The 23,319-nt window shown below is 38.8% G+C and overlaps 1 protein-coding gene across 2 annotated transcripts in view; it reads left to right on the forward strand.

The window, feature by feature from the left end:
- ranbp10 (RAN binding protein 10) overlaps positions 1-22,224 on the forward strand; it is a 34,079-nt gene extending 11,855 nt beyond the window's left edge. The window contains exons 2-15 of one of the 2 annotated variants that reach the window (XM_053500162.1): positions 32-143; positions 2,449-2,501; positions 6,449-6,616; positions 6,806-6,828; positions 7,076-7,260; positions 9,841-9,953; positions 12,382-12,490; positions 14,890-15,038; positions 15,685-15,877; positions 15,969-16,132; positions 18,022-18,167; positions 19,003-19,114; positions 19,884-20,025; positions 21,227-22,224. In XM_053500162.1, the coding sequence (XP_053356137.1) occupies positions 32-143; positions 2,449-2,501; positions 6,449-6,616; positions 6,806-6,828; positions 7,076-7,260; positions 9,841-9,953; positions 12,382-12,490; positions 14,890-15,038; positions 15,685-15,877; positions 15,969-16,132; positions 18,022-18,167; positions 19,003-19,114; positions 19,884-20,014 (1,658 nt within the window). In that variant the 3' untranslated portion in view covers positions 20,015-20,025; positions 21,227-22,224. The remainder of the gene's footprint in view (positions 1-31; positions 144-2,448; positions 2,502-6,448; positions 6,617-6,805; positions 6,829-7,075; positions 7,261-9,840; positions 9,954-12,381; positions 12,491-14,889; positions 15,039-15,684; positions 15,878-15,968; positions 16,133-18,021; positions 18,168-19,002; positions 19,115-19,883; positions 20,026-21,226) is intronic. The other variant, XM_053500163.1, reaches the window with a different exon arrangement.
- The last annotated feature ends 1,095 nt before the right edge of the window (positions 22,225-23,319 follow it).

Here is a 23,319-nt window from a genome sequence, read left to right on the forward strand (position 1 = left end):
TTTTTTTTAAACTTATGCACTCCTTTTTCAGGTCACGGCAAAAACCACAAAGACGCAGCATCCGTGCGAGCAACCCACCCGATCCCCGCTGCCTGTGGCATCTACTACTTCGAGGTGAAGATTGTCAGCAAAGGCAGGGATGGGTAAGTGTCCAAAAGCTGGAATTACTAAGTGGAATTAGTGATAGAAGAAAATTAAACAGTAGAAATGGGCAGAAAAATAAATCACAGATAATCATACTAATGCTGCATGGCTGGTGCCTTGAATTTTAGAAGTTGTGATAATGTCATGTTTTTGAGGTCAGTATGTTTTTCCATTGCTTTCCAGTTCAATTGCTGCTTGCAGTTGCTGCAAGTTGTATTGCGGTAGAATTTAAAACTAGGGCTGCACGGTTAATTGAAAAAAAAAATCCCAATCCCGATTCAGGATGTGCACGTGCAGATCCGGAATCAGTGCCCAGCTGGCATGTACTGTAAACACTCAGCTGGCGAGCAATGGCAGTGGCGGAAAGGGCTCTTAGAGACAGCGGTTCTTGCAAGCTCCTCAGGGGCACATTTCAGAATCCCAGCCAGCTGGCCACGCCCAGTTCTCTTTTGGTGCGGCCGCAGGTATGAGTCTCAATGCGACGCAGCCAACGTAGCTGTAGCTTATCCTAGAGCTGCACCAGCGATCCTGCCTAGGGGCCTTTTTGTCAAGGCAGCAGCCTTTTCCCTTTCACTTTTCCCTTTTGTGTCACGATGGCTGGCTCCAAACAAAACTGAAAGTGCTTCAGTGGTTGTCCCTCGGCAGGCGTTAAGTGTTGTATAATTCCAAATTTTTAGAGCCCCTGGGGAACCTGGCATGGCCCCTTTCATGTGGCGAAGTAGTGCGATTCCAGTCGTCACTGGCCACAGGTGTGCATCAAACGTGACAGTCCGACGTCTGGGTGGCTTTCCTGACTGGAAACGGGGACTTTAAAGTTAAGGAAGCGCAATTTTACCTTTCGGTGGTGGCCAGCTCTCTGTGAAACTGAAAGCGCCGGGGCAGTTCATGCAATCCTTCAGCAGCTGTCTCTTGCCCGGTGATCAAACAGCAATGTAAAATCCGCCTGCCTTAAAAGTCCCTGGGGCATGGAAAATCCTGCCTCCTTTTAAAGAGCAGAGTCAGTTTAAGGTCCATTTATGATTATTTGCCGCAAATCGTGCCAGATTTATTTTTCTTTAAGTTAAAATGCAGTTATACTGTTTTTAATTTTATTTTATTCAATTTACACTGAAGCATCAAAGAAGCTGGCTCTCTGTACTGCTTCACTAAAGATATGCGAGTATATTCTGCAGATCAAAACAAAGTTACTAATAGAAATAATGAAATGCGATTAAACAAATAAAGTGTTAGGAGCATATTAACATTACACTGAGGTTGTTTGTCTTTCGGCTGCTCCTGTCAAGGGCTTGCCACAGCGGACCGTCAGATCCGCACAAAACTTGGTTTCAATTTTATGCCGAATTCCAGGCTTGGGACTGGCAGTGTCCAGTGCCTGGGGTTTGGGCATTGGGTGACATCATCAGTGAATCCCTCCCTGTGAAAGTGTGTGGTTGTAGTACCCTGTGATTCAGCATGAGCCGCAGTTTGAAAAGATGCAGTTGACTACCTTACTCATTCACAGGTCCAATGTCCACAGAACTCATGCTGTACTTGAGTACTATCACTCCCAGTGTGATTGTTGTTTGAATAAGTTTGTCAGTTTGTTTCTAGCTTGAAGCTAACATTTGTTGTGAATTGTACAACTGTTAGTTCCGACCGGGTAATCCGAATGGATGGAAGTAGTGATAATAGACTGTAACAGCACTGGGATGTTTATGTATTAACTTTATGTATTGCACAGTGTCCGGGGTGTTTCTACGATGGTTAATTACACTAACTGTTGGTCGCAGCATGCGTAAAAAATAAGTTGGTGATGTTCACAGAATCTTTATTATTGTTTACTGTTATTTTCTTTACCCCTAAGGTGAGCTGCAAAGCTAACTAACTTGTAAATCCCAAAACCCTCTGTGACCCCTAATCAAGGTCCGGACTTGGCGTGTTGAACCTAACATAGCCGATACCCTAATTCAGTATAAGTGGGAAATATTACACTGTTTTACATTAACTGTTGTCGCTAACTGCCTCCAGCTAAACAAGTCGCGGTTAGTTTGTTAAACCAGTGACAGGATGGTATGTGCTGACGGAGCAACTGATTAAATAAATCAGGATGGTATGTGCTGACGGAGCAACTGATTAAATAAAGAAACAAATCATAATCTGTTGATAGTAAATGGTGTTTGTGGAACTGTTGTATAAAAGCAATATCACCCAAGGTCATCCTGTTTGTCGGATGTTCACCACAACAGCACTCCCTCTCATGTGATATTGCTTAATCATCCTGAGATCCTGGTCTCAATCTTCCTTCTCTTTTCTCACTGTTTACAGGTACATGGGCATTGGATTGTCCGCTCAGGGGGTCAACATGAACCGGCTGCCGGGTGAGTTAGTGGGGCAGGTGTGTCTATGTATGTGCAGAGTCCATGTGTGTGTGTGTGTGTGTGTATGTGTATGTGACACTGTGCTTCTCAGGGAGTCATTTGTGCAAACATGACTCCTGATATGTGGTGGACAGGTGGACTGAAGTTTGGACTAAGCATTTTATTCATGTATCAGGCTTGTGTTATATAGGTTTTATAGTTTGGTTAACCAATGTGTTATTTAGTCCTCAGATAGGACTATGTGGTGACACAATAAAATAATTAATTAATTAAGAACTAATTAAGTAATTTAGTTTTGACCAAATGAATTGCCATTTCTTACTCAATATTAATAACCACTTTGTATTATTAAATTCTAGTCTTTACTTATGAGGTAGTTAACTTGTCTAGTATGAATGTTAAGTTTATTTAGACATTATAACCATTTTAGGAAGATTTAGATGTTGATAGTAAAGCCGCTGCCGTTAAAATTTGGCTTGTTTAGCTTCCGATTAGTCCATCTTTGATTTCTATCACTTAATTTGTTTGTGGTTTGGCATGATTCTCATCCACCCCTTCCGTGCCATTGCTGTGTCTTCTCAGACCATCTCTGTGTCCAATCTCAAAATCTCCTGTAACATGGACAGACTTATTCGGTATTTCTCTGATTTAATAATTTCCAGCATGCTTGTTTACATAGAGGCTGATCCAATTAAGATATGTGTGTTTACATTCTCAAAAGAATTGTCCTTTAAAAAAACAAAAACATTTTTATTGTTCTACTAAAGCCTTTAAGAAGTTTTCTGCCAGGGTAAACAGTTTTCCATTTAATTGGGCTTCTATTCATCGTCTTAGACTACAAAAATGTATCTTGGACTAGTAATAAAAATGGTGTAATATTAGTGAAATAAAGTGCATGCACATATAATTAGTTACTGTAGGAGTTTTAGCATGGATTTTGTTAATGTTAATCCCACATTGCGCAAACATGCCGAAAGAATACATTTATTCCAACAAGAAAGAAGCAATCAGATCAAGTGTTTACATGGCTCTTATTGTCATATTAGATGAATTATTGAAGGTTTACACAACATCCCTCATTATGATTAAAAATTCCTTCCAATCGGCCCAGATCTGGCAAAACTGTTATAAATGCGGTGTTTACCTAATGCATTTTTATTTTGATTGGGCTATTATTGTGATTATTAGTGAAATATTAGGATCAGTGTAAATGCAGCTATATTGGAGTCTCTTCAAACATGCCTGAACATGTGCTGTAAGCAGAATGATCCTGGACCTCTCCTTAAGCACGTTCTCATCCAAAACACATTGTAACACAACTTTTTGAGCATGTGTAGATCATTTCTCCAAATTTCCAAACAAAGCCTCAGAAGACAGGAATGTGTGCCAGGAGGAAATATTCTATCAGTCTTTTGTTACTTAGTGGATTTAGATTTCCATGAACAGACAAGCTCAAACATGAGTTTTATACTGTCGTGGATGCAAAAATTGAAATGTCCTGGATTTCTTACTAGATATTGATGTAAGTTTTGTGGAATGCTTATACTGGTGTATACTTGTATTGGTGCATATGAGGTATTTTAGATTTGTTGGGATTAACTTCATTAATTCAGGTTATACCGAGTATAACCTCATAAACTTACATTAGCATAAATAATCATAAATTGTATAATTATAAAAATACTGATTAGAATGTTGTAGAGCTTTAAATGGAGAGTAAGTGCACAGGCACATTTTTTGCAGTTTTCCTTGAAACATTCTGCTACAGTTTTTTGCACAATGCTTTTCAATCCGCTAAAATACCATTGTGTCATTTCCTTTAGAGGAAGTGCAGGCTTAACTAAGCAACTCTTATAGATGGGATCTTGAACTATAGGCAAAATATTCATTCTATACGGGTTGAAATATGGCTGTGAATGTGTAACTGTTGGTAGTGTAGAAAGTTAGACTTTCTTTAAAATTTTAGGTTGTTTTGATATTCATGTAGAGTAAAATTTAATTCACCATTCAATTTGAGCAGGTTTTTGTCTTATCAACATTAATATTCATATATTGCATAAAAATGTTTTGAAAGACTTTTGAATTCCTTATTTCTATATTGATTGTTATTTTAGCTAGTAATTGTAACTATGTGCCTATTTTGAGCAGCTGAATCAGTCCTAGTGACTCCCTATCAGTGCCTTGTGACTGCTCAGTCATGCCCTTGCAACACCTGCAAATTCCATGTAATACGAGTTTGTAAATGTTCTGAGGGTTTTGTCATGATGAACGATTTGGCATGTGCCTGTAGTGATTTTAAACGTGTTTGAAAGTGGTGGAGGAATGAGACATGCACATACGTAGAAAACAGAGGTCTTTAGAGCAAAGGGTTTCCTCTATTTCCATCCCCAGCTGTGGCCAATCATATGACAGACCCAGATCACTTGCCTCTTGGGTTCTCCATGGAGTCTGGAACGATCTGGAGTGCTTCTCATAATTCTGCATTGTCTGTTCAAAGAGAATGGATGTTTATGCAGCACTCTTTCCCTGGACTAGTCTTTGTTTCAGAGCGATTGGAATATAATGGAGGAGAAAATGCTTGTGCATGATTTTTTAAATTTGTTTGTTTGTTTATTTTTTGGTCAGCATTAATTTGGATAGAATTCTAGTAGAGCTTTCTAGGGAGAAAAAAAAAGGAAAAAATAGAAGAGACACCAAAAGAGAGATATAAAAGAAGCCACAGAGAGTATAGGTATTGCCAGTTACTAAGTCACTACATGTGGATTACTTCATTTGTCATAAGCCCGGGTCTGGCAAAACTGTTATGAATACGGTGTTTACATAATGAATTTTTGTATTTTGATTGGGCTATTATTGTGATTATTAGTGAAATATTAGGATCTGTGTAAATGCAGCTATATTAGAGTCCCTTCAAACATGCCTGAACATTGGCATTTATTTTGATAGAATTCTAGTAGAGCTTTCATCATCAATGCTGTGTTAACACATTTCTTATTTAAAGCTAGGATAGTAATTTATTTATTTATTATCAGTGGTTTCTGATAATCACCACTTCATCACCCACAGCACCAGGACGTAGCTCATGTGGCATTTTGCACACTTGAGTGTGTCTACGTCCATTCACTGTCCAAATACTTAAAACTATAAAACTATAATCCATACATACCAACCCTTTCAGGTAGTTTGTATGATCTTGCATGTGTCATCTTGCACTCTTACCTTATATGTGCTGTTTTGTTACACACTATGTTTAGAGTTGCCTCATCTCATTTTCCGCACCCTTGTACCTTCATGTGACAAATAGAGCTGAGGTGATGTTTTGCTATCTAAAATAAAAGTTCTTTTGAGGCATGATGATTTCACATTGTGTGTATTACTGTAAGTGAAGTCTGGTGATGTCCAGAGTATGTATGAGGGTGTTTGAGGTTGGCGTGTCTGTAGTAAACAACTTTAAAGGAATGATAAATGTGTTTATATTTTCATCAATGCAGATTAATTTAATACACAGTTCAGACACAACACCCCCCCCCCTTATTTTTTGTTTCTCTATTTATTTATTTATTTATTTATTTGAGTCCAATATGTTTCTCCAATCCTTCTCTCTGCATAGTTAAAATGTTAGTGCACGGTGATGCCAAACTCTTCACACACCACCATATGTGACGCCTTAGCCTGGCATGAACAAGTCACTTTGGAATTCACAGTGTCTGCGGTGAACAGTAAGTGTTGCAGGGAGCTGAGTCACTCGTTGCGGCCCTTGTGGATCTCATGTGTCATCTGATGCCCCTTGTGGCTGGATTAGGTGTCTCATGCTTTATCTATAAATGGCTGAAATGGTGTGAATTTCCTTTTAGCTGGTCCCAGAACTTTTTTTTTTTTTTAACACAGAAAAGATAATGAGATTAGTCATTTAAAGTCTGATTATTGTTATTTACCTTTTCTTTCAGGCTGGGACAAACACTCCTATGGTTACCACGGCGATGATGGGCACTCCTTTTGCTCCTCAGGGACAGGTCAACCGTACGGGCCCACCTTCACAACGGGCGATGTGATTGGCTGCTGCGTGAACCTCATCAACAACACCTGCTTCTACACTAAGAACGGACACAGCTTGGGTAACAAGGCAGAAACGCTACCTCTCCTGTCAGAACGTACACTTGCTGACTAAGCACACAGTCACGACCTTTCGGCTCAAAAACTGCTAAACACGAAAGCTATTTATTCACTTTTTATTTATTTTTTTACTTTAGTCAGTGTGTGTTTATTTGTTGTTGGTTTTAATTTAGTTTTTTTCCCTTTTCCAGGTGTGGCCTTCACAGACCTTCCAGTAAGTGAACCATTGATCAGCTTCACAGGCTGAGACGTCTAGTTTTCTCTGCTGTAGCTTTGGAATGCTTTGTTGTCCAGGTTCAAAGGGCGATTATGTGCTATGCTAGGCCCTCTGCTAGAGGCTTATGACAGATGAAGTAATCCACATGTAGTGACTTAGTAACTGGCGTTACCTATACTCTCTGTGGCTTCTTTTATATCTCTCTTTTGGTGTCTCTTCTATCTTCTCTTCTTTTTCTCCCTAGCCCAACCTGTATCCTACAGTAGGGCTTCAGACTCCTGGAGAGATTGTAGACGCTAACTTTGGCCAGCATCCGTTTGTGTTTGACATCGAGGACTACATGAGCGAGTGGAGGGCAAAGATTCACAGCATGATCTCTCGCTTCCCCATTGGAGAGAGACTCGGAGAGTGGCAGACAGTGCTGCAGAAGTGAGAATGCAATTCAACAACAATTAAAGTCTCTAATTGATATGTTTCTCATCATACACAGATGAAACCCTATATTTACTGTATGTTTAATTTACTATATATACTGTATGTGCTGTAGGTGGCTCACAAAGCTAAGCTACATGAAGGACAGGACTGCTCATATAAATATAGTGTTAGATAGTGTATACACAGTAGCCTGGGTTCTAAAGTTGCATCTCCCATATGCAATCATCCTGAGTGTGTGCTCGCATGTGTGTGTTTGTGTTGTTTTTTAGTTTTTTTGGTGGTTGCCTTCCAGCTGCTAAAATCATGCAGCTGTAGTTTCAAATTATAAAAATGCAATTTTTTTGCCCCTTTTTTGATGTACCTTCTTTGAAGCTACACTCATTGACCCTTTCATCATGTAAGTGCATATTATAGGTCTGCTAGTAACTGTTTGCCTGTTGTTCCTTCCCTGAGCTTGGGAGGGGCTTATGTGTGTCAAACAGCGACAGTCACTCAAAATATATTTTTAGTATTGTAGCAGAATTTAATCTGTGTGTAGTGCATGACTAAGCACTTTATGAAGATGAATATTTATTGAAAGTGAGTATATAAGTGGAGGGGATCTGCCTCATCAGCCCCGTTTGGATGATCTGCAACTGAACAAATGAATAGTATTTTGTAAGTATTTATGTATAGATTCACTATATGGTCATAAGTTTGTGGACAATGTGCCTTTTTGAACATCCTGTTCGTTATTTACTCCCATCAAACCCTTAGGATTTGGAGTGTTGCTGTAAGGATTTGTGCTTGTTCAGCCACATGAGTATTAATGAGGTTGGAGAGTGGTTGTCCTGGCGAGGAGGCCTGGAACGCACTCAGCGCTCTAGTTCATCCAGTTCAGTGGTGTTGAGGTCAGGGGGCCTAAGTGGAGTTCTTCCACTCCAACTGTGGCAAACCATGCATATTGCATTGTGCACAGACCCAATCCCCCAGCCCATTCCCCAAATCCATTCTAGACAATTGTGTGCAACATATGCTTGTGATGATCATATGTCCACACACTTTTTGCAGTTGACTATATGAGTTTAGTAAGCACATCAGGGATACTAATATTTTATAGAATGTTGCACTGGTAAGGTATGAATGTTATACTTCAAATTCAAATTTTTTCTTTGTCACATACACAGTCATACATAGTGTTGCTGCTCGTGACCTTAAAATAAAAGACTCAAACCACCTTAAACGACTCAAAATAGCACCAGTTACACAGCTACCAATGTACACAGGCCGATGTCTTTTGGCACTCTGACTTATAAAGGTCAGTGCTGCCTGTGCCTGTACATGCAGCCTTGTGCTGCTATCTGTTGGTGTGTTACAAAACTAGTCTCAAAACTTCTTGATAGTACCTCATATAAATACAGGCAGTCCCAGACCTATGAAACATTCAAGTCACAAATTTCAAACGGACAGCGGTTCGCACTCAACATTCGTAGATGCGAACAAATCACAGAAGTAGCTCAGGTATATTGTACCAAAATAGACACTGCAGTGCACCAGATACCAATTATATACAATATTATCACTGTGTAATTGAATTTCTAAAATGTTTGGTATTCTGTACTGTATGTGTGGGAGGAATGAGTCGGCCTCACTGGTTTCAATGAATCAGTTCAGGAGCACGATGATGGACAAATGGCTGTCATGTAATGCTGTCCCAATTGAGAATAATCATAATATCGAAAAATTCTTGGAAATTCTAAATTACAGTCACAGTACGAACATGGTCCTGAAACGAAACTCGTTCATAAGTAGGGGACAACCTGTACAATGGGTGTTCAAGTCAAGCAGAATAATAGCAGGCAGTCTGACCATGGCTCTGGTGTACTAAGAGAATTTTTCTACCCTGATGTCCATTTACTCTTATAACTGTATTCTGTTATTCTGGACAATCAATAGTCCTACCTTGACTTAAGATATATACTGCACATTGAGCTGATAAAAGATCTTGGCTCATGACAAACTGGATAAACTCTATGCTGGCATTTTGCTTTTCAAAATGAGTGTAATCTGGGTTTGTAAACCAGCATGAGGGCCCCCAAGCTTATATGTATGAAACATGTGTGTGATTATAAATGATCATAATCATCCATAGTATGAGTAGGAGTCATATTTTTCTCTTTCATTGTGAGGGCTTTATGTTTTCAGGTTTGTCTGTCAACAATGAGTGGCAGGATGTTTATCTTCTTGCTTTTTATGCAGAGACAGTTTTAAGACAGATTTTTGTTTGCTAACTACAATTTCTACCATTAGTCCAGCCTTCCATCCACCTGTGTCTGTGTGACTGTGTAACCAAGATATTCCTTAACATGATATCGATATAAGAATGAGTGGTTCAATGTTTGTAGGATTCATATTGAATTGCAGAATGTAGTTTAAATAAATACATAAAATCAGATCATACAGAATACACAGAGTAACTTGATGTACTGTAGAAAGTATGCGTGCATTAGACCCCTACTATACAGCATGTTGAACTAACAATGGACATAATACCATGCTGCCTCTAACTCTATCTGTGTGTGATATTTTCTTTAGTATGGTATCCAGCTACTTGGTGCATCATGGGTACTATGCTACTGCCATGGCCTTTGCCCGAGCCACAGAGACCATGATACAGGAGGACCAGGCTTCCATAAAGAACCGACAGAGTGAGAACCAACATGCAAAAACATAAAAACACACGCACACACACACATTCTCCTCACTTTCAATACCTGTTCATCAATAACCTCTTGTCTGCAGAAAGTGAAAACTCATCTTTGTTTGATCATTATTGCACAGAGCATATTGTGCTAAATGAAACGTATTGCTTGGGGTTATATGTTGCTATGCAAGATTTTTTGTTATTTGAGTTATATATTTATATATATTTAGTTATATTTCCTGATATTAAGAGACAGCAACAAATATCGTGTCCAGGTCTGTTTTCAGATGCAAAGGAATAGTAATAAAATTAAAAAGCTCATTGCTTTATTAAAGTTGGACAAAATGTGTACACTGTACACTGGGCTGGAAAAATATAGTGTGTTAAATGTAGGATTAATCCTCTTGTACATGGAGCATGTCGCAGATGCTACATTTTTACCAAACATACACTTACCATCTGTTTTGTGATGCTGTCCATTCATGTGGCAGCAACACAACACAGAGAATTTCTGTAGATACTGTAGGTCTTCTTCTAAGAGCAACACTGAAGGCAATTGGTTTTAAACTCAAAAGATGAATATGAGATGATGGATCAGAAAATCAGCTTTTATTTCCTGATATTAACATCTAGATGTGTCAAAAAAAACTAAGAACATGGCACATTTGGTAACCGAACACTTTTTTTTTTTTTTTTTTTAAGTGAGCAAGAGAAGGAAACATTGATATAAACTGAATGTACCCCACCCGTATCATCAGTCCGGTATCTTTTGTAATGTTTGTTTTGGGGGATTTCTTCCTTCGGGCTTATCTTCAGGTGGTAAAACACATGGTTGGTTTGAATAAGGTGGTGATTGACTAGGTTTTCCCCTGATGAATTCTTTCTTATTCATGTAAGCCCTGTGTTCAGGGTGGTTCTCTTGCTCTATGATGAAGTTCCTCCCAACATGATTGGATGCATTAGTCTGTAAGTTGGCAACCAGAATGTTTCTGTGGCCTTTTAAATTCATTCTCCTGCTACCATCCTGAGTTATATCATCAATTAAGATTAGTGAGTATGGTCTAGAAGCAGCCGCTTAAGCCCAAGCCATGACACTGCTTCCACCATGCCTGACCGATGAGCTCATATATTTTGGTTCATGAGAACGTCCTGTATTTCCCCACACTTTGGCATTTTCAACACTTTGAGAAAGATTGATCATGGTTACAGAACCTTTGTGGCTCAACTTTTTATTTCATTATGAGTTCCAATCTGACAGTCGTGCTGATAAGTGATTAGCATTTTGTGTTATGGCCTCCATATCTCTGCCCTCAAAATATTATTTGACAGGTGGATATCTCAGAGATATCTTCACCTCTGCCCTGTGGAAGTTGTTATTGATGACACCGAATGCCGTTTTTGGGCTTTTACTTACAGCTCTTGCACCACCTGCTCTTGTTTTCGTTGGCCAACCTGTTAGATATCTGGTTGTTAGTACTTTAGTGCTTTCCGTATTTTTCAAGACAATTGTTGTAGTGGCTATCCCTAACGCTTGTACAATTACTGATTAATTTCCCATTTCTCTCAGCTTTAAAATAGCTTCTCTGGACAGTTCTTTAGTCTTTATGTTGATTTCTGTTGAGCTATTAATTGTTTAAACAGTCAGTCTTACAGTGCATACCTTCGCATTAAGAACTACCTTTCAATTACGTCTTATTCAATATTAGTGATCACTTGATAAATCGATGTGTTAAAAAAATGTATAGCAACAAGAAAAAGAGAGAAAAAAATTAAAAATGCCTCGTATTGTTGCCCATACAGGTGAACGTTAGGCTTGCTATGTTGCTATGTGTTTTGAAATGTTTTTCTGCTTATAAGTGGTTTGAGTTACCGTCTTCCTGTCGGCTCAAACCAGTTTTGCCTATTCCACTCTGATCTCTCTCATCAACCAGACATCGCCACCCACAGAACTGCTGCTCACTGGAGTTTTGTTTTGTACCATTCTGTTTAAAATGTAGAGATTAGCAAGTGTTTAGCGTTGTTTAGCGACAACCCACTAAACTTATCTTTTTATTTTATTTTCTTTAATGTGAACATTAACTAAAGCTATGATCTTGTAGCTGTATGATTTTGTACATTCTGTTGCAACGTGATTGGCTGATTAAATAAGTGCATGAACATACATGTATATATGCCCTCAGGCCGGCTTGTCTTTGAGTGTATAGTATTGTATGGTGGTAAGTATTATGGACAGGTATGCAGCTTTGTATCTTGTGAAAATTGGTGGCTTTAGAAATGCACTCATGTTATTATAATTTTTTTTTTTTGTTGATGTAATAATTTTTATGTTCATCCTAGATTCTGGCGTTTTGGCAGTAGGACATTTGGCTAGGTTTTGCACAGATGGTAAATGTGAATGTCTGTGTGTTTGTTTCTCCTTTATGCGGGAACAGGAATACAGAAGCTGGTATTGGAAGGTCGTGTCGGAGAGGCCATTGATGCCACACATCAGCTGTACCCTGGACTCCTAGAACGCAACCCCAATTTACTCTTCATGTTGAAGTAAGTTTCTGTACACACGCACACAAAGTCTAAAGAAAAGGATTCTCTTGCTTCTGGGTTAACATGTTGCTTTTGGGTCATTGGCAGTAGCAGTGCAGAACCTGTGCATATTTAGGCTCGGGTAATTGATGTACATTTTAATATTATTAGATAAGTACTTCATTGATGGCTATTTGCTAGCTGCCAAGAAACAAGTGGTCCAGACATTATTTTTTTTAAATTAGATACTAGTAGAGTTTTCCACTAAACCCAAGACTATCAGTAACTGTGTGTATCTTGCTTTTCATTTATTTAACTTTGATAAGCGCAAGTAGTGAGCAATATACTACTCAAAGAAAAATATATATATGCTAAGAAGACTTAAACACATCTGCTATATTGAACTGCCTAACACTCTGCAGCATGACTGCAGATCAATCCCCGCTATCCATTATCACTCAGATGCGGATGGGTTCTCTGTTGAGTCTGGTTGCTCTCACGGTTTCTTACTATTCCTACATTTTCCTTGAGTTTTTTCCCAATTTTCTTTTGATTCTGTAAAGCTGCTTTTCAATAATGTTCACTGTTAAAACACTATGTAAATAAAATGAAATCTTGAGGCATAAAATAAGTGCATTCCCTGTCACCAAGGAAACAAAATAGGTGATAGAAGTGGCAGCAATCTCTCTCTCTCTCTCTCTCTCTCTCTCTCTCTCTCTCTCCTCCTGTCAATCATAGTAACACTGGAATGCATGTAAGCAGAAGAGGACAGAGATGACGCTTTTCCACTGAGTGTGTTGTGCTGGTTTCATATTAATGCTGAATTACTATTAATGTTTTAGTGACATTTGAGTGTAACACTTCCCAGATAATAAAAAAAAATGTAAAGAAAGTAGAAATTGCCATAGAAGATGGATGATGTTACTTGGACCACAGGGAATAAAATCACTTAAAAGTTAACTTTGGATAAATAAATAAAATTTAATCTGAAACATAAGATTAATATTTCAAGCCCACGTGTCTTAAATCCACTAGAACAAAACAATTTCTATTTGAAAATAAGTAATTAAAAAAATTACAGTATACACTCCTTACATCTCGCTTTAACGTGTGTCCTAAGTGATAAGATGGGAAGTCGTGTGAATCATGCCTCATGTTATAGATGTTTTAATGCTTTAAAAGTGTGGTCTGCTAATGAAGCTATAAATAGTAGGTACTTTCATCTCTGCTGTTATACAGTAGCATTGTCTTTATCCATGAGCCTAGTGACAGAACACATTGCTGTTCAGCAGGGTTTCTAAGCAGTCTTGCAGTAATTACATATTTTCCATCGAGGGCAAGGACTAAATCAGTTGGTCCTTGGTTCCTAGATATATTCATGATGTTGATGGGACTGTATGCCTCTCATACTCTTAGAATTAGTCTTTGAAATACAATTGACCCCATTCACCCCTTCACAAAGCGCTCACTCAGAACCCAGGTGTGAACGGGGCCTAAGAGGTTTTTTTTTTCCACTAAGGTTGGCCTTCAGCCGAGGATTTGCGTGCTATCAGTTTAACCAGAAACATTCACTACAATGTGTGTTTTTGTGATGTGTGATTTGCAAACAGGCTGGTTCTTTTAGATTAAGTTCTTTTTTTGTGGCTTTAGCCAAACTGTTACGCTACACTGTGATTTTCCATTGGAACGTCTTTTACATCAGACCTTCTCATTGGCGTCAAAGGTTGGGACATGAGTTTGACTCTAAGCTGTGTGTCTTGTGGGATATGACCAGCAGGATCTGCCTGAAAAAAAAAAAAAATTTAAGTGCATTTCTAATTTATTTTTAATTACATTTAAACTGTTGCTCTTTCTTTATATGCCTGGAGGTGGTGTGATCTAAACTATTCACTCAGCACAGTATCCTGTGTGGTATTAGAAAATTATTAACTGAATATGTTTAGAATTATAACAAGAATATGAAAAAAGAATTCATAGCGAATAAGTATATTTCTAAAACCGTGATGCATAGAGATTTGCAATACAGATCGAATCGGCAATATCAATATCGGATTCGCACCCCTACTAATCGTTCATGGTATCTGTTTGAGATAAACATCATAGGTTGCCTTCTTTCACATAGAGTAAAGGGATGGGGATGTTTTTGTGTGTCCACACTTACAATCTTAAATGATATCATTACTCCTTTGAATGATTTAGTTTTATAGGACATGCTGTCCATGGCAGTACAGACACTGAGAGTCTGAGCCTCAGTGTGACTGATATTGCAAAAGTGTCTGAACTGCCAAGCTACTGTATGAATATCTGTCAGGGAGTTTTACTGGACTGAGGAGATGTCCCTGCTCATTGTGACACATGAATGGCTTAAAGATGTCACACAAACACAAAATGATATAACATGACTGTCCCCTCTTTGTCAGGTGTCGGCAGTTTGTGGAGATGGTGAATGGTACAGACAGTGAGGTACGATGCTTTAGTGTCCACTCCCCGAACACCCAGGACAGTTATTCCGGTTCCCCAAGCCTTAGCCCTCGGCACGGAGCTGCCAACCCCCACCTGCACAGCACAGGTAACACACAGTGCCCTTTTTTTTTTTGCTTTTTTTCCTTCTTTTGCTTAACAATCATTACCCCGTATATATATATATATATATATATATATATATATATATATATATATATATACAAAAATAGTTTTAAAATAAGTTACAAAATGCATGGAGAATAATGTTGGAAAACATCATTTAAGCAGCAATTTCTACTGTATATTCAATCGTATACTGTAGCAATTCCGCTAGATTTTCAGGTGAACAGTGGTGTTGAGGTCAGGGCTCTGTCCAGGCCTTGTGTGTTCTGGCAAGCCATGATTTTAAAGCGCTCACATTGTGCACGGAGGAAACTGTGTGCTGGAACAGGTTTTGGCCCCTAAGTTCGAACGAAGCACAATTTTAATGCTAAATTGTACACAGAAATTCTTGGTAATTATGTGCCTACCAATGGTATGGCAACAGGTTGGCATGGGGTGTTTTTGATGATTACCAAAAATATCTTAGTGAAGGTGTCGTTCATCCTCAGCATGTTGACCTTTAAATGTGACTTGATCGAGCTTCTGTTGAGTGATAATTAACTTTGAGCATGCAGTGTGAACAGTGCACTTTTTTTTAAACTATATTCTTCAGTTCTTTCTATAATCTTCGTGTAATTTGCCTTGTTCAGGAGCAGACAGTCCCACGTGCAGTAACGGTGTGACACCTTCTAACAAAAACAAGAGCCACACCAAATATCCCGGAGCTGGCTCCGCCTCCTCTTCCCCTTCCTCCTCACCTTCATCTGTCAACTATTCTGAATCCAACTCCACAGACTCCACCAAGTCCCAGCCACACAGTACCACCAGCAACCAGGAAACCAGGTGGAGAGAATTTTTATTAATGCATATTGATATGTCATTATTTTGCATAATATAGATATTTAAGCTTTCTTTAAGACAAATTGTCATTTAGTGCTGTGTGCACGTGTGCACTCAGTGACAGTGAGATGGAGATTGAGGCAGAGCACTACAGTAATGGAGTGACTGAGAATTCCTCCACCCGCATTATGAACGGCACCTACAAGCACCAGGAGATCATGCAAGGGGACGACAGTAGCGTGGGCAATGGAGTAGCAGGTACACACAAATACACACACACACTTGCTTTTTGGAAGTAATAGAATACTAGCATAAAAAGCTTATTACACTACCAGCTGGGGTTTGAGATGGAAATGAATTGGTATAAGCACAATGTTTAAAGGCTTACTTTACACCTTAACAAGACTAGGCAGGTTTTTGTTTTCCATCTAAATGTCCTGTAATAATAATCTCATCTTCCTCTTGTATTTAGACTTATCCGCATTCACTGCACGTTTTTATTAAAATTTGTTTCTCGTACACATTATGCAGGGCAACATGGTTAGAAGGAGGAAAAATCTGCATCTTTTTCATATGGCATTCCACAATGTATTAATGCTGCACTAAAATGTCAATCACGATTTCTCTCCATGGGAATTGATATCACAATTCTCTCACATGAGTCTCATCTTTTTTTAACAAAGCATTATTGTGTTTAAATTTATATGTAAAAATATGTGCTGTCCACAGGAGATTTTTTTCAATAAGATATATAATTATAAAAAAATATATTTACAGTATATATAAATGTATAACCCAAAAGCTGTTGAAAATAAATAGAATGATAACACTAATAAATAAGAATAACTAATAAATATCACCTGTGTCACTCATAGTAAGTCATCACATGCGTTACTTTATATCATTATTATTTTTATTAGCATAAGGACAGGGTCACAGAGTTTATGTACAGTTAAACCTTGGATTGTGAGCATAATTCGTTCCAGAAGTGTGCCTGTATATCAAAACACCCGTATATCAAAGTGGTTTTTGCCCATAAGAAATAATAAAAACTTAAATTATTTGTTTTATAACCCAAAAATATAAAAATAATTTATCCTGAATGTAGTAAATAAAACAAATTAACCTGCACCTTACCTAAAAAAAGAATCGTGGCTGAAGTAAGACAAAAGGGGAGAGAAGGGCTACTGTGAAGGATGACTTTCTCACTCACTCATTCACTCACACATACACACACACACTCACTCACACTGTCGGCAATTTCTTTAGCAAGGAACCTCTCTAACGACACTTGCTTTTGCCTCCTTTTGAGGATTTTGTGGAAATGTGACATTGTTTTGTCGTTAAACAGATTCTTTTCCCGCACTGATACAGCCTTTTAAACTTTTTTTTCCTTATGGAGGCCATTGTTACGTTTTGTTGTCAAGTATATAAATGAATACAGCGTGATTTGAATGTGTGGAAATTAATGCAAACGAATCGTCATTATTCAGATATAAGATCACATGTATTTATGAATCTCAATCATGATTTTCTTTTTATTTCTTTTATGATTAATCTGGATAAGTCTGCTGTTTTATTCAAGCTTTTCTAAACACTGGTGCAGTTTTAAGGTACTCCGTACTTACCCAGTTGTAGAGGCTGAAAATGGAATTCACACCACACTGAGAATTCACATTTAGTGGGATTTGAACCTGGGACCTTCCCAACCATAGTCCACTGAGCTACCCCTAACTATCAACGAGCGAATACAAATTCGTTACAAAATACAAATAGGTTACAGAACCTGAAAAACACAGAGAAGCTACTAAAAAAACCAGTGTTCTGGAGATAAAACTAGACATGAATAAAGTAATAAGACGCAGGCTGTGGCATAGGCTGCAAGGCTTCCTTAAAAAAAACGTAGTTAAATTTTGTGTTTTTCCTGAGTACGGACCCTGAGGTTCCTGATGCACTCATCTGGATACTGTGTATTAATATGAAAAGATATCATCCCAAGAGAAGGAAATTTATCAAAGTTTAAGTTACATGTTGCAGTGTCTTCGGAAAATAGATGCTGTCTGATTTTGTTCCGTCCCCACCCTTAATTATTTTAAGGATTTTGCAAACGATCCATGGCTAACGATCATCTTTTTTTCTGTTTTTAGAGGACAGCTGTGGTTCGAGGCAGCTATGTGGGGGTAACCAGGCCGCCACGGAGCGCATGATCCAGTTTGGCCGTGAGCTGCAGGCTCTTAGCGAGCAGCTCTCACGCCAATACGGCAAGAACACCATGCATAAGAAGATGCTGCAGGTACAGAGCAGAGTGATAGGGAGTCAAGGGAATGATAATTAAGAATAATCCAACTGGTCTGAAGCAGAGTCCACGATATATGGGGGGGGGGGGGGGGAAACACTGCATATAAAGTATTCAATATTGGCCAAAAGTATGTGGACACCCGACCATCACACCTAATTGTACTTGTTAATCAACCCTTTTTTGATTTAGCAGACTAACCTTCTAAGTTAAGGCGTTAGTTTTGTAATTTAGGGGATTTGTGCTCATTCTGTCATTAAGGCATTAGTGAGGTCAGGGACTGATATCAGTGATAGGAAATGTAAAGCTTACTTACATTTCTCGATCATTTTGTCCTTCACAGCAGTTTGCTGTATGAAGGAACCAAATATTTGTGTGATGGTCAGATGTCCACATAGTCCATAGTGTATCATGAATCAATCTCCAAGTATGTATATACATACAGTAAGTTCAGCCTTTATTTGTCACATATACATAACTGCACAGTGAAATTCTTTATTCTTTGCATATCCCAGCTTGTTAGAAGGCAGGGGTCAGAGCGCAGGTCAGCCGTATTTACAGCGCACCTGAAGCAGACAGGGTTATGGGCCTTGCTCAAGAGCCCAACAACAGCAACCTGCCAGATCTGGGGCGTAAACCGCCAACCTACCGATCAGTAACTCAGAGCCTGATCACTCCAGCGCCCCATATACCATTTACTCCAAAACCAGCAGCAATGTTTACTGATGCCTGTTATAAATTAAATATAAAAATCTTAATAGCTAAGAAACAGATATTTCTATTTGAATTTACATTAATCTTTGTACTTTTGTGTGTGTGCTTGTGCACATAGGATGCATTTAGTCTACTTGCATACTCAGACCCATGGAATTGCCCAGTGGGCCAGCAGCTGGACCCCACACAAAGAGAGGCCATCTGCTCTGCCCTGAACAGCGCCATCTTGGGTAATAACCTTCTGCCTTACAAATATGCGCACACACATATACATACACACATACACACACACACAGGCAGTGATTTGATTAAAGATTTAGATTTTTTTTTGTAGGTATTGTTACCACCACACCGCTCCAGGATCCCCAGGTCACCCCTGAGAGGTTTCTCCTCCTCTCAAAAAAAGCAGATTGACAGCTCTAAATTGCCCCTAGATGCAAATATGTGGTTGTATGCTGCCTGACAATAGCGCTGCACCCAGTGTGTATTTTTGCTTCACACCCATTGTTCCCAGGAGCACAGTTAGTGAAGATCTATGAAAGGAAGAATGGGTAACTGAAGTATCTATAACATATCCAGATGTTTAAGGACGTATGCTTGTTACAAATGAGACAATACAGATGTCAGTTTTTTTCAGTCCACCACATTGCATTTTTTTTTACAAAGAGTTCTCCTTAGAAGGACTTGGGAAACAGAATACTGGCTCTTTCGGGTTCTACATAGTACCCTGAACTGAAGGGCTTCCCTGAAGAAAACGTTTTGTAGTTTCATGCTGGTATTCTGACAAAAAAGCAACAAGGGCAAGTAATTGACGAATTCCAATACTGACGTTGTGCTGTTTCCTCTATTTCTTTCCTTTGCACCCATTCTCTCTCCCTCTCTCTCTCTCACTCTCTCACACACACACACACACACACACACACACACACACACACACACACACACACACACACACACACACACATATATTAATTCTGTCTCTCTCTGCTTTTTCAACAGAGTCTCAGAATTTACCCAAGCAGCCCCCCCTCATGCTGGCTCTGGGGCAGGCCACCGAGTGTGTACAGCTCATGGCCCGTGTGCGCTCCGGCTCCTGCTCGTTCGCCAGAGTCGACAACTTTTTGCACTAGCCCAAGTCCAGGTAACACATTCAGACACAATCACACATACTCTTAAGCTGTAGATGGCGCACGCTGACCGCTCCATTCTTTTTGCAAATTACTGAGTAACACAGAAGCAAAAATCATTGGCATGTGTCAATCATTGCACCTTTTGATATGTGAGTAACACGCCTACACTAGTTACACCTACATTAGGCATGATAATAGCACAGAGTCCTGTCAGGTATGTGCTCCCACCTTGTTTTGAGCTGGTTTTGTCAATTGTACTGCATTCTTTATTCGACTGGATGCAGCGTACCACGGGTGCGTGGGTGTCGTCTTTTTCACTGCATCACCTGCTGTTCCAAATAATCTTCCATCACATTGATTGTAGAGCTGTTGAACGACCTGTTACAACCCACTTTGGAAAAATCATTATCTACATTTACATGCAGCCTGTAATCACACTGATCTCGATCAGAATAATTACTGTTCGTGTAAACGCTTCAGTCGGAAAACAGAAATACAATTTGAGTGCTAAACACTCAGTGAGACGGGTAATTCCTTTAACCATGATGTAAATAGAAGCATAATATGTATGTAAACCTGATTACTTTAAATATCTGCTTGCACATTCTTCGTATCTGCATTTGTGTCATGATGTGCTGTTTGTGCAATAGTACAGTCTTGTTATTATAGTCTCCTGAATAATTTCAATCGATCAGAGCACTCGTAATGCAAAAAGACAAACCATTGCCTTTAATCACGGTAACATTAAAAGATCATAAAGGGCATTAAACCAATAAATAATGTGTGTTTTTTTTTTTTTTTTTTTTTTTATGCAACAAAATCTGAAAGTGCTCTTCAGACTCGGGCTCTCATTATGATGATGATGTTGACCAAACCTTTTTCTATGTACACATTATTTTAAATAGCATTTAATGTCTATAAAATTGGTGATTGTCAACAGGGTACCCAGTTTAAGATGGAAAAAAAAAAACAGGTTATTGGGAGTCAGAGTGGCCAAAATGTTTGCAATTCTAGACAACCATGGTGCCTCTTCCAGTGTCTGCTTCCTGTCTCTGCTTCTGTTTTGTTCCGCACGTTTCACCGCATTAATGCTGCAACCTAATGACGATGTACAAGGATGTATCATCAAATAAGGATGCGTGCTGTTTTTCCTTTCTTTTTGCAGTGTTTCCATGTAATGATGCATGCGTGGGTGTGTGTTTGTTTCCTCAGGCAATGTTCAGGACAGTTAAGAAGAGGACTTTCCAGCCGGTTGCCATGAGGAACACGCTTGTTTAAAACGGTGCATTCACTTGCCGCAGGCAGTTCAGATGAGAGATGACTAGAAACGTGGAGGAGAGGCTTCTTTTTAATTTAGTATTATTAAATGCAAACTGTGTGACACTATTTAAAGGCAATTAATTATTATTCTGTTTATCTAGTCATTTTTATTTTAGTTTCTATTTTGTCAGTTTGTTGTGCTCGCCTTGACATTGAACCAGAAATCCCTTCTTTGTTTTATGGGTGGATTCAGTGCATAGTATTCCAGACACACACACACACACACCATATCAAGGGTAATGCATAGCAGTAAAGTCTTCTTGCAGTTTTAAGAAGCAACACACCTCCCTTAATCAGAACTCAGGTATTTACGACATGTGATTTTAGCATGTAGAATGAGTACTGTGACTACTCAATAAGGCTTATATACAGTATGGATATATATATGGACTATAATTCTACTGGCTACTATACCACAGGCCTGGTTTTTGTATTTGGTTGAAAGCTTGTTCAAGATTTTTTGAGAAGGTGCGAGTCTCCATGTGTCTCGGTTCCAAGCTAGCAGTTCACCTCAGACACCAGCGCTAGAACTAGTCTTTTTATTAGGTGCAGATCATACAGAAGCATTGCAGTCCCAGAATTGCTAAGTATATTTTACAAAGCTCGAGGTTCTCTCGTACTTTAAAAAGCTTCTATTTTAAAGACAATCTTTATAGTGTACATTTCCAAATATATGTAATCCCCCCTCAGCTTTTATTGTTTTGAGTTGGCTTTATCGAAATTTAACCTGTGGGTTTTTGTGTGTGTGGCTACAATGAATAAAAATATGAAGTTCTTGTTAAAGAAAACCAAGATTAGTTATTTTATTAGCTTTGACTACAACACCGAAGCTTGGAAACTGACTAATATGTTCTGCAAATTGCTACATTTTATATCTGCTAGGCCAGTGCTTATGAAATTCCTGACACCTTCTCTACTGATTGTTTAGTTTGCAGGAGTTAGACTGCTTAAGACGACTTTTGGAGACACTGTACTCCAGCTATTAAAGAGTGAAATGATGTGTTAAATGAATGAGGACTTTGGTGGTTATGGTGGTTCTTATACCCGTTTTGTTCTTCTCTCCATCATAAGCTTTCTTCCTAACTTCACATTTCTTCTCGGTCAATTAACTCTCATTGTCTCTCACCGTCTCTCACTGACATGCAATCACAATCAATGACTCAGTCACTGCAGGACGTGACCAAAGCAGTCTTCTTTCTCTTAACTGGGCCAATATATACAAAATGGCACACAAATCCATTATTTTTATTCCATGGTTTCTTGTTCTTATCTTCATGTTTCTCTGATCATAAACATAACCCTACTTTCTTCCCCAGAATCAGTCATTTCCTCAGCATTAACAATATGCTGGCCACCATACCGTTGTTACATACTTTATTTCATACATATGTACATGGCAGGATGCAGTAGAGTAGACTACACAGTCTGTGCAATAGCTTTGGTTGGTCTTTAAACCGGACCGGTCTGAGGGTCCTGAACTTTCTGGGAATGGTCCAGAGGTGTTTTTCTTAATGATCAAAACGAAGATTACGAAGTAATCACGGGGTATTCCAGACCTGTACGTTTTAATGACTCGACCAATTCAACCTAATTAAGATTTGTTAATCAGCTGTTGATATCCAAATGGGAATCTGGTTCTCCAAGACCAGGACTGAGTAACATTGTTCTTGACCTTGCATATTAAACCTGCCAAGTCTAAAATACAGTACACTTGGTTAAAAATCAACATGCACTTAAAAAAACAACAACCTGTGGTTCAAAAGAGTATACCATTCTACGCACGTGTTCTTGATGCGTTTGTGGCTACTCCTTTAGGCCATAGTTTGTGCATTTTCCAATAGTGTGTTAATTCAATCTTTTAAGTTCTTTTCCTTTTCTGGTACATGAATTGATGAATATGCTGAGTGGTGTTGCATGGAGACATGTGTAACAGCTAGATCCAAGAGCTTGTACTTTTACTGTTCTGTACATAGTAAAGCCTGTGT

The sequence above is a fragment of the Clarias gariepinus genome, chromosome 7 (genome assembly GCF_024256425.1).
Source record: "Clarias gariepinus isolate MV-2021 ecotype Netherlands chromosome 7, CGAR_prim_01v2, whole genome shotgun sequence".
NCBI classification, from domain to species: domain Eukaryota; kingdom Metazoa; phylum Chordata; class Actinopteri; order Siluriformes; family Clariidae; genus Clarias; species Clarias gariepinus.